Here is a 12,072-nt window from a genome sequence, read left to right as displayed (position 1 = left end):
TGGATATTCTTTCATAGCCTGGCTGTCTCGACTCACGTGGAAGCCAGGAGGACTTCAAGTTAGGTGTCAGCCAGACTAATTATTTCATGCTTCCGCCGTCAACCTTTAAATATCTCATACTACACCTGGGTAACCTGGCCTTGGAGACAGTGCCCATTCAAGACCCAGCAATAGTTTACTATATCACACAGTTAACACAGGTGCTTTATTTGCCTTTGAATTAATGAATCAAATAACTAATGGATGGATGAATGAATGAAAGAATGAATACAGCACTAGTAAAGTGCTGTGAGAAGCAATCAATAGAACTGTACCTACTGCAAGCCTATTCAAATAAGATCAGTTCAATTCAATTATCCAATTATGATAAACATTTAAAATTAATTCAATGAAGATATTATAGGATATGAATTATTAACATATAATGTAAAATATATACATGTTCCGTTATAGAAAAACAAATGCAGAAGGTAATACATATGTTATAAATTCAGAAGTATTTGGCAATCTTCAACTTGTTCCCAAAGGGATACATTATAGCTTTGTCTATATACAATGGATCCGTTCTCGTTCCGTGCACAGCTGCAGTCAAGGCAATCATCACAGAAAACTTCCACAAGGCAACATTGTATCCAACTGTAGTGACACATAACAAGCGTTGTTCAAACCTGTATTATGTATTCCCCTCCGCTGTTTTGAAGCCCCCAAAACAACAAAATAATAGTCCTACATATGCTCCTTCACTCAGAGGACTGCAAGTAGTGACAGCCAGTAAATTTCCTGCTGTTTGCTCCATGACCATCGTTTGGAGGTGAGAGTGAAACAGATCCCCCTGTCTCAATCTCAATAGACCCAAAGCAACGATTGACTCACTCGCTCTGCAGCGCCACCTGTCTCTTCTAAGTAATGCAGCACCTCCTCTCCTTCCGATTCTCCAATGTTCACAGCTTGGCCGGAGCTCGTCGTCTTCCCGGCTACAATTCCACCGGATTTTTAACACTCCTACCCGGCCTAAATCAGGACGAGACCACGCTAAAGGTAAAGAACAAGCTCCAAGGACCCGGGAGAGTCTAGTTTAGGTGGAGAAAGATCGTCCTTTCTTGTTTTTTTCAGCGCTGTCGTGTTAGAGGGAGCTTGCTCAGAACTGACTTCATGCATCAGTTGACTTGGTACACCATGCTGATACTGGAGTCTCCTACCATAACAAACCTTGCCGATCTACAAAGGACTCTAAGGTCGGATTCGAAACATGTACTGATCCTTAGAATGCGTCAATTGACTTATAGTCGATATGCTCCTATTCGTCGGGTATAGACGTATAATAATGGTCTCCTAAAGTGAGAGAAACATGCTATGTTTTATTTAGCTCGCCTGCCTGTCTTGCGAGCCCCCTTGCTGCAAATAGGTGCAATTATGCTTTCCTTGCAGCTCTTCATTCCTATTCTCCAAACCAATATTTGTCTGATGGTGGCTATGTTGTAGGCTAGGAGTGTTTTGTATCATTGTTTTCTATTGCTTGGCTTTTGACAGCTAAATCATTCGGGAACTCACCCTAAAACGAAGGTATAGTACCCTGGTCATTAGTCACAAGGATTGAATCCGAGCCTTCTTTTATTACCGACCACAAGGCTTCAAATACACTGCGATAATGTAACAATATTTGCACGCGTGTTATGGGTCTATAAGGGGATTATTAAAAGCCAATTGTATCGAGCTAATGGAATGATTTGGTGACCCTTATCTAACCATATAGCTTGATATAGACGTGTGGTGTGACCATTATGGATTATGGAATCATAAAGAACATCGTTTGTCCATCAAAATTACAGTGATTTAAATAAAGTACTCTAATGGATATTATGTATAAATAGTTTAAAGCTTTTGTTTCTAAATAACTTTTGATGAATACTCAGTAATGCTCAACATCCAACCATCAAATTGACAGACAGGACATAGGCCTGAATAGGCCTACTCATGTAGGTTACAAACCAACCCACAAAGGGGTCTACCAGTCCAGTGAGTTATGTAAAGTTGAGGAGCTAACCTACAAGTCTGATGATGAGCAACACCTATCTCTCTCGGCTGGATATCAATAATCACAGCTACAATAACATCATGCGTAGATTCAATGCAGTTATCGATTAGCTGTAGCCTATGACCATGTTATTATCCAAAGTTATGATGTAGGTATCCCAGTTATTGAAACAGTGCATAACTTTTCTGTTCTTTCTTCATAGGGGGAATCAAAATGTCCAGTGAAAGACAAGGGCGGTCAGATGATGAGAGTCCAAGCACCAGCAGTGGTAGTTCTGATGCGGACCAGAGAGACCCGGCGGTGCCGGAGCCTGAGAGAAAACAGCAGCCCGCCACACCCCCTCAGCAACAGAAGAAACCCACCAAATTATCCAACAAGACTACCGCCAAGTTGTCCACTAGTGCTAAAAGGTGATGTCTTCATTATCACTGTCTTCTTCCAATTTGGAATAATTCATAATTACTGTAGCCTACATCCTTCTGCTAAACTGAGTAGCCTAATGTAAGAATTATGGTTAATTTATAATGCTTTAATCCTTTGAGTCACAAATCCTATTATGATAGGAGCCATTTCTTTTAATCTATTATTCATGTACCAAATAAGATTATTAAAAACTACAGCCATTGTACTACATTATCATATGTAGTAAAGGCTTTATTATTAAGTTGTTTGATCAAGGTTTCGTGAAGTATTGATAGTGACCTATTCTCCTTATCATGTCACAATATTTCATGTTGTGTGAGAGGAAGATAGCCACTTTAACATACATAAATGTTTAGCACTTTTCAATCTAATCTGAACTTCAAAAATAAACAGAATCATCTACACCATAGCCCTTAAAGTGTCAATCAGCAGTTGAAACGGCGGCAGGTAGGCTAGTGGTTAGAGCGTTGGACTAGTAACCGAAAGGATCCCCGAGGATCCCCGATCTAAAAATCTGTCGTTCTGCCCCTGAACAAGGCAGTTAACCCACTGTTCCTAGGCCGTCATTGAAAATAAGAATTTGTTCTTAACTGACTTGCCTAGTTAAATAAAGGTAAAATAAATTTAAAAAACACAATAATCAAGCCTTAACCCCGCCCCTGTTTCATTCAAAAGCTGAGGAATGGGGCTGGAGAAATGGAATCACTTTCAAATTCAAGGACAGCGCTATGGATGCACACGGACTGACCATCCATGATATTGAAATGATAGTTTCAACCATGTTTTAAGGTTATATAGTGTTTGTTTACATTTAAGTTGTTTACAAACAATGGAGTTGTGTTCTTCAAAAATCAGTGGGAACATATCATTAATTTATAAGTCCTAAAATGGATGTAGCAACTGCAGATTGCCCCTTTAGTATATGTATCAAACACTAACAGTAGACCAGAATAGAAATGTATTTAAAGGCAAGTATGTCAAAATCCTCCCCTTTTTCTCCCTTACGAACTGTTAATAATGCTTTAGTAACAGCCCCCTACGCAGCTCTCTCTGGTTTAAAGCCCTTGTCAAATATACCCAAGGTCCTCCCCCCTCCCTCTCCCTCTTTGCCTCATTTGCATATAAGCTTTAAAAGAAAATCTTTTGTGCTTAATGTGACTGGAACGGGTGGATGAGTGGCGGGGTTGGAGGTGAGGGGAGCTAGCTTTGTGCTGGGGGTGAGAGTGTTGTTTTGGGGTGAACGGATGGGAAGAAACGAAGGAGAGAAAGTTTTGCTGTTTTGGGCTTCGGGTTCTGCCTGGGAGAACAAAGAGGAAGCAGCCATGTTAGCTGAGCAGAGAGAGAGAGAGAGAGAGGGAGGGAGAGATATATAGAGAGAGAGAGAGCCGTGCAGTTAGAGCTACATTGGTAGAGGGCAGTGTAAGTCCCTAGTCTACATGGCTACTCTAGTTTAGTGCTGTAAAATCTCTTCTCTTCTCCTCTCTCATTTCTCTCTCTCTCTGACAGCGAGGTCCACAATAGAAACAAGTCTGTTGACTTTGCTGTGTTTTTATCCTTGGTAATTTTTTTTGTGTGTATTGTTCATCCCTATAGGGCTGCTCTCGTCTAGTGCTGTTGAGTCTCTTCTCTCACAGCCCTCTTCTCATAGCTCCAACACATGTATCATTTATTTCCCACAGAATCCAGAAGGAGCTTGCTGAGATCACTCTGGATCCACCACCTAACTGCAGGTATCGCAAAGATTTCATATTCATTTTTATTCTGTTTATGCTCTTTTTTGGATGAGGCTGAAGGCTGTCAGTTATGTGTTCTGCTGTCACACAAAACTGTTGCAGATATTTATTTGAACTTGTTGTATTACTTGTCTTATTAAAATGTTTTAAAAGGACATTCATATTATTTCAATGCCTGGCTTCAAAGCAGAGACGAAGAGGATGGTCTGGTTTGATGGTTTTTGACGTGTTAAATAATTGATGTTTAGCTATGGTTTTTGCACTGTCATGTTTTCAATAATGCAACAGATGCTGCATTTATGCAGACTGTCTTTGATTCAGCGATTCCATCCTACATGCTGTTGATCTCTGTCCATTTAGATTCCATCTGTTGTAACGAGTTTGACATAGATATGCCTTTATAACGGAGTTGACACAAATACGCGTTTATGACAGAGTTGACAGTTATGTGTTTATAACAGAGTTGGCATAGATACAGTATGTGTTTATAACGGAGTTGACATAGATATGTGTCTATAACAGAGTTGACATAGATATGTGTTCATAACGGAGTTGACATAGATATGTGTCTATAACAGAGTTGACATAGATATGTGTCTATAACAGAGTTGACATAGATATGTGTCTATAACAGAGTTGACATAGATATGTGTCTATAACAGAGTTGACATAGATATGTGTCTATAACAGAGTTGACATAGATATGTGTCTATAACAGAGTTGACATGGATATGTTTTTATAAAGCAGATGGGATGCTGCAGATTCAGTTAAATTAGAGAATGTATGATTTTATGTTTTTGGATGACCGCTGAATAATTTTGCTTCATACTTTTTAGCTGTTAAACAAGTCTTACTGTTTGCTGTTAAACAACTGTTTGCTGTTAAACAACTGTTTGCTGTTATACAAGTCTTTTGGAGAGAGAAAAAATTGTCTGTTTAGATTCTTGAATGCCCTTTTGTCATCCTTGAGTCTTCTGAAATTCAATTGCAGTCATGCGATTTGATAAACGTACAATACTTTGCTTACTGGGGTGTGCAAATGTTCTTTATCCAAACCACTATTGCACAGATACTGACAGTTGTATTTTCATAATTTTTGTTGTTGTTGCATTTGAAATGTCTTCAACCAAGGAGAAATTACAGACAGAGTTTGAGTTATGCCTCTGAAATTGGGTTTCATTCTGTCATTAAGTGTATTGGCTCTAATGACTTTGACCCCAGCCCGGTAATGTCCTTCTAGAACATATTCATGAAGTGGCACTATGACATATGGTCTTTGTTTTGTTCTCTAGACCCAGGACTTAAATGGGGGTTCTGGCATTCTTCAGACTAGCCCCTTCACCCCTCTATTGGGCTGCAACCATTCATTATTTCCTGCTAAACAAACCTCACCGTGCCCACTGCCTCTTTGAAAGCCCCTCTCTTATATAGAGATGATTCACGTTACACCAATATTTCACTGTCATGTATTTTATGTTTAAGTGGACCCCAGTAAGAGTAGCTGCTGCATGTGTGACAGCAAATGTGGATCCTAATAAACTAAACTTAAAACTAACCTCCGACATGAATTCCTTTGACTCCAGGTTTGTGGTTTTAGAATAGAATCACTTACTGTGGTGTCATAGGGGTTGATGTAGAGCCCGCTACCTTTAGTCAAGAGACATTTATAAGAAACGTCTTTGGACAAACATTCTGGGGTGTAATTAGTCCAAAACGTTTCGCAATGGAAACGGTTTACTCCAAACGTAAAAAGTTTTGCAACCGAAACAAGAGTTTCTATTGGAAATATTCAGGTAGGTGCCTCCCTAAATCGTTCCATTTGCTTCTGTTTGCTTCTGTTTGGTTCCTCGTGAATACACCCCTGTTTTCTAAAATGCTGATGTTGCATGTATGCATAGGTTAAGTTAACCTTCGCCATGCAAGACTGCCTCACTGAGATGTACATTAGATCACTGTGTCCCTGTGAACATGTGGTCGTGGATCATGGACCACAGATCAGCATGATGTGGGTGAATGTGTGCTCCTCCTCTGCCTGTTGTGTTGATGCGGTAGTGGTGAGCTCCAGCCCACACCGTGTCTTCTGAATTGAAACGGGGATCGATATCCTGCCCTGGCACAACTAGGGCATTCCTGAGACAACCTTTGATAATGGTAATTGACAATGTAGGACCTTTCTCGGTCTTATCCTTCACTCTGTGCTGTGCACTTTGAGTAGGAGTGCTGATATAGGATCAGTTTTTCCTTTTAGATTATAACAAATATGATTAAATGGACAAGGGAGACCTGATCCTAGATCAGCACTGCTGTCATGGTGTGTGCATGCGTGGCTCATGAATCCCCTTTCAGTCAATTGGACAGTCAGTCTCTGGTTGTGTTCCAAATAGCACGCTGTTCCCTATACAGTGCACACATTTACCTGGAGGCTGCCTGGGACACACATCCCCAGTGGCCAGTGCATTTACCTGGAGGCTGCCTGGGACATTACAGTGGTTTGATGGTAATGCATCACATTTCGGCTCACTGCCTTGATAGTGCCTTGGCCCACAACTTGGCTCTAATTTCAGTTGGTTTAGATAGCCTAGTTCATTGTTGTTGGTTTTGGTTGCAGTATCAACTATCAAATATTTTCCTTGTTCTTTCACCTTAGGCCCTTGTGAACTCCAAATTGACACACACACACACACACCACACACACACACCACACACACACACACACACACACACACACACACACACACACACACACACACACACACACACACACACACACACACACACACACACACACACACACACACACACACACACACACACACACACACACACACACACACACACACACACACACACACACTAATCCACGGGCAAGCTCTCCTGCAATTTGATGCTAAGAATTACAGACTTAATGGAGCTGAATGCCATTCTTAAACAGATGAATTAAAACATGACCTCTGTGATGCTGGTCCACCCAGTGTAGTGATGTTCCCTCTAGGAACCTATTCTAGTCTATTCATATTCAGTAACCTGATCGATGATGGTTTTAATGTTTATGCCGATGCTATTGGATAGTAATGCAGAGAAGCACTGCTATTGATGAAACACCATGCAGACCTGTCTGACCAAACATAAACACACATGTTTATGAGCAAAGGACATATATGGGGATGTATACTCCTTTAGAAAAGGAGACACATCTACATGACTACATGACTAAATGAATTAAAGCTACTATAAAGTACATCAACTGTACAGTCTAGTCTGCTCTGTTTGTAATGTACCTGGCATGCGATCCTTCCCGCGCCTGTCTTCCTGGTATTGGTTTACAACGTGCGCTCTGCTCACTTCTTCTTCAAAAGGACAAAGTGCTAATAGCCATGGAATTTCTAGTGAGAGTGAACACATTGTAGCAGAGGACTTCTGCATCTGCACTGCATATCCAGTCAGGGCTTACTTGAAACAGACATGTCAATCTCAATGTGACTTCCTTTGTTATATACAAGATACAATTTTTTGATTTTTAGATACAATACATTTTTAGATACAATACATTTTTAGATACAATACATTTTTAGATACAATACATTGGAGCCGTTCTTCTTGTTAGCTTGCATTGTGTATTGATAGTTTATTCTGCGTGGCAGGTTCAATTTCACCGTCTGGCCGCACCTACCTCTACTCTTGTTAGAAGACAGCGGGTAGAATTCATCCTTTTCATCATCTGGTTTCTAGAGGGATACTGTTGAAGAATCATTTAGACAAATTATGAAAAGGCCTTCTCCATCTTATTTATACATGTTCCATTCATTTATTCAAACAATCTCATTTGTATATAATTGGTAGATTAGTTCAGTAATTGGTGATTATTTTCTGCATATAGTCTAGTTCAGAAACAGATCAGGAAGGAAGCAATGTTAGTGTGTATCACTATAGAACAGGCTCAACCAGAGAAACTCTACACACATTGTACCCTTCAGCTGTATTCTATGTATCTTGTCATTATTACACCTAAAGCAAGCAGTGCATGTAGAATGGGCCATGAAGAAATATAATGCTGATTTCTCTGCCCTGTTCATCCAAGCTGATCTACCTTGAATAAACATTTAAAGAAAGCTCTACACTCTTAGAAGAAAAGGTGCTATCTTCGGCTGTCCGCATAGGAGAACCCTTAGAAGCACCCTTTTTGGTTCCAGGTAGAACCCTTTTGGGATCCATGTAGAACCCTTTCCAAAGAGGGTTCTACTTAGAACCCAAAATGGTTCTACCTGAAACCAAGAAGGGTTCTCCTATTGGGACAGCTGAAGAACCCTTTTGGAACCCTTTAGGCTGGAACGTGTCATTAAGGTTTGATGCACAGATCTGATATGAACCAGAGTTAGTTGGTAATCGCCTGCTGCTGGCAGTCCGTCAGTTACTGCCTGATCTGTGTCAGCTGTGGTAGGCGTCTTGGACATTCTACCCTGCATTACTGTGGGGTCACACAGTGTAAGACTGTCCCCACTGCCACGTACACATAGGCCAAAGAGTCACCCCCTCTATCCCCCTTCTCACCCCTTCAATCCCCCCTCCCCGCTTCACTCCCCCCTGTCTCCCTCACCCCCAGGACAGTGAAAATGTTGTTCTGTCCTGTCATAGCACGCAGGTTAGCATTTTTCTTGTCCTGGAAGCAACTCTGCAGAGTGATCACTAGTTGGCACAGACAAATTCCTCAAATCTGATTTTAAACCTAACCCTAACCTTAACCACACTGCTAACCCTAATGCATGACCCAAACTTAAATTTAGACCAAAAAGCTAATTTTAGTTTTCAGGAATTTTTACAATATAGCCAATTTTGACTTTGCAGTTGGCCTATCTAAGAGTTCTGCCCCCAGGACAAGACTCATGACAATAAACGTCAACCTGCACTCTATACCTGTCATGCTTTGTGTGGCTTTATGTGTTCAATCCCCTCAGGAATCGTATACTCATATTTCAATAGAAGCTATGGCATGTGTTGTTAGTTTATTATTATCTGTCAGTACCACCAGTTCCTTCTTAAGGTTAAACTGCTGTCCACTTCCTTCTTAAGGTTAAACTGCTGTCCACTTCCTTCTTAAGGTTAAACTGCTGTCCACTCCCTTCTTAAGGTTAAACTGCTGTCCACTCCCTTCTTAAGGTTAAACTGCTGTCCACTCCCTTCTTAAGGTAAAACTGCTGTCCACTCCCTTCTTAAGGTAAAACTGCTGTCCACTTCCTTCTTAATGTAAAACTGCTGTCCACTTCCTTCTTAAGGTTAAACTGCTGTCCACTCCCTTCTTAAGGTTAAACTGCTGTCCACTCCCTTCTTAAGGTTAAACTGCTGTCCACTCCCTTCTTAAGGTTAAACTGCTGTCCACTCCCTTCTTAAGGTAAAACTGCTGTCCACTTCCTTCTTAAGGTTAAACTGCTGTCCACTTCCTTCTTAAGGTAAAACTGCTGTCCACTCCCTTCTTAAGGTAAAACTGCTGTCCACTTCCTTCTTAAGGTAAAACTGCTGTCCACTTCCTTCTTAAGGTAAAACTGCTGTCCACTTCCTTCTTAAGGTAAAACTGCTGTCCACTTCCTTCTTAAGGTAAAACTGCTGTCCACTTCCTTCTTAAGGTAAAACTGCTGTCCACTTCCTTCTTAAGGTTAAACTGCTGTCCACTCCCTTCTTAAGGTAAAACTGCTGTCCACTTCCTTCTTAAGGTTAAACTGCTGTCCACTTCCTTCTTAAAGTAAAACTGCTGTCCACTCCCTTCTTAAGGTAAAACTGCTGTCCACTTCCTTCTTAAGGTAAAACTGCTGTCCACTCCCTTCTTAAGGTTAAACTGCTGTCCACTCCCTTCTTAAGGTTAAACTGCTGTCCACTCCCTTCTTAAGGTAAAACTGCTGTCCACTTCCTTCTTAAGGTAAAACTGCTGTCCACTTCCTTCTTAAGGTAAAACTGCTGTCCACTTCCTTCTTAAGGTTAAACTGCTGTCCACTTCCTTCTTAAGGTTAAACTGCTGTCCACTCCCTTCTTAAAGTTAAACTGCTGTCCACTCCCTTCTTAAGGTTAAACTGCTGTCCACTCCCTTCTTAAGGTTAAACTGCTGTCCACTTCCTTCTTAAGGTAAAACTGCTGTCCACTCCCTTCTTAAGGTAAAACTGCTGTCCACTTCCTTCTTAAGGTACAACTGCTGTCCACTTCCTTCTTAAGGTAAAACTGCTGTCCACTTCCTTCTTAAGGTAAAACTGCTGTCCACTCCCTTCTTAAGGTAAAACTGCTGTCCACTTCCTTCTTAAGGTAAAACTGCTGTCCACTTCCTTCTTAAGGTTAAACTGCTGTCCACTCCCTTCTTAAGGTTAAACTGCTGTCCACTCCCTTCTTAAGGTTAAACTGCTGTCCACTCCCTTCTTAAGGTTAAACTGCTGTCCACTCCCTTCTTAAGGTAAAACTGCTGTCCACTCCCTTCTTAAGGTTAAACTGCTGTCCACTCCCTTCTTAAGGTTAAACTGCTGTCCACTTCCTTCTTAAGGTTAAACTGCTGTCCACTCCCTTCTTAAGGTTAAACTGCTGTCCACTCCCTTCTTAAGGTTAAACTGCTGTCCACTTCCTTCTTAAGGTTAAACTGCTGTCCACTTCCTTCTTAAGGTTAAACTGCTGTCCACTTCCTTCTTAAGGTAAAACTGCTATCCACTTCCTTCTTAAGGTTAAACTGCTGTCCACTTCCTTCTTAAGGTTAAACTGCTGTCCACTTCCTTCTTAAGGTAAAACTGCTGTCCTAACAGTTTTATAAACTTTAGAGTGTTTTCTATCCAAATCTACCAATTATATGCATATCCTAGCTTCTGGGCCTGAGTAACAGACAGTTTACTTTGGGCACGCTTTTCATCCGGACGTCAAAATACTGCCCCCTAGCCCAAAGAGGTTTTAAGGTAAAACTACTGTCCACTCCCTTCTTAAGGTAAAACTGCTGTCCACTTCCTTCTTAAGGTAAAACTGCTGTCCACTCCAGTCCCTTCCTAAGGTAAAACTGCTGTCCACTTCAGTTCCTTTGTAATGTAAAACTGCTGTCCACTCCAGTCCCTTCCTAAGGTAAGACTGCTGTCCACTTCAGTCCCTTTATAATGTAAAAGTGCTGTCCAATCCAGTCCATTCCTAAGGTAAAGCTAGTACAATGAAATGCATGCTCTTCAACCAATCTCTTCCCTCACCCGCCCGCCCAACTAGCATCACTACTCTGGACGGTTCTGACTTAGAATATGTGGACAACTATAAATACCTAGGTGTCTGGCTAGACTGTAAACTCTCCTTCCAGACTCATATTAAACATCTCCAATCCAAAGTTAAATCTAGAATCGGCTTCCTATTTCACAACAAAGCCTCCTTCACTCATGCTGCCAAACATACCCTCGTAAAACTGACTTTCCTACCAATCCTTGACTTTGGCGATGTCATTTACAAAATAGCCTCCAACACTCTACTCAGCAAATTGGATGCAGTCTATCACAGTGCCATCCGTTTTGTCACCAAAGCCCCATATACTACCCACCACTGCGACCTGTATGCTCTCGTTGGCTGGTCCTCGCTACATATTCGTCGCCAAACCCACTGGCTCCAGGTCATCTGTAAGTCTTTGCTAGGTCTCAGCTATCTCAGCTCACTGGTCACCATAGCAACACCCACCCGTAGCACGTGCTCCAGCAGGTATATTTCACTGGTCATCCCCAAAGCCAACACCTCCTTATAGGCCGCCTTTCCTTCCAGTTCTCTGCTGCCAGTGACTGGAACGAATTGTAAGAATCACTGAAGTTGGAGACTTATATCTCCCTAACTAACTTTAAGCGTCAGCTGTCAGAGCAGCTTACCGATCGCTGCAGCTGTACACAGCCCATCTG

General features: G+C 41.4%; 1 protein-coding gene across 2 annotated transcripts in view; it reads left to right on the top strand.

Moving 5' to 3' along the window:
• The first annotated feature begins 782 nt into the window (after positions 1–782).
• The window catches only part of LOC139546611 (ubiquitin-conjugating enzyme E2 E3-like), a 54,251-nt gene continuing 42,961 nt past the window's right edge, over positions 783–12,072 (top strand). Inside the window, exons 1-3 of one of the 2 annotated variants that reach the window (XM_071355192.1) lie at positions 783–1,038; positions 2,238–2,445; positions 4,138–4,188. In XM_071355192.1, the coding sequence (XP_071211293.1) occupies positions 2,249–2,445; positions 4,138–4,188 (248 nt within the window). In that variant the 5' untranslated portion in view covers positions 783–1,038; positions 2,238–2,248. Of the gene's footprint in view, positions 1,236–2,237; positions 2,446–4,137; positions 4,189–12,072 lie in introns of both variants that reach the window. The other variant, XM_071355193.1, reaches the window with a different exon arrangement.

The sequence above is a fragment of the Salvelinus alpinus genome, chromosome 20 (assembly GCF_045679555.1).
Source record: "Salvelinus alpinus chromosome 20, SLU_Salpinus.1, whole genome shotgun sequence".
NCBI lineage: Eukaryota > Metazoa > Chordata > Actinopteri > Salmoniformes > Salmonidae > Salvelinus > Salvelinus alpinus.
This window is presented reverse-complemented; position numbering and strand designations above follow the sequence as displayed.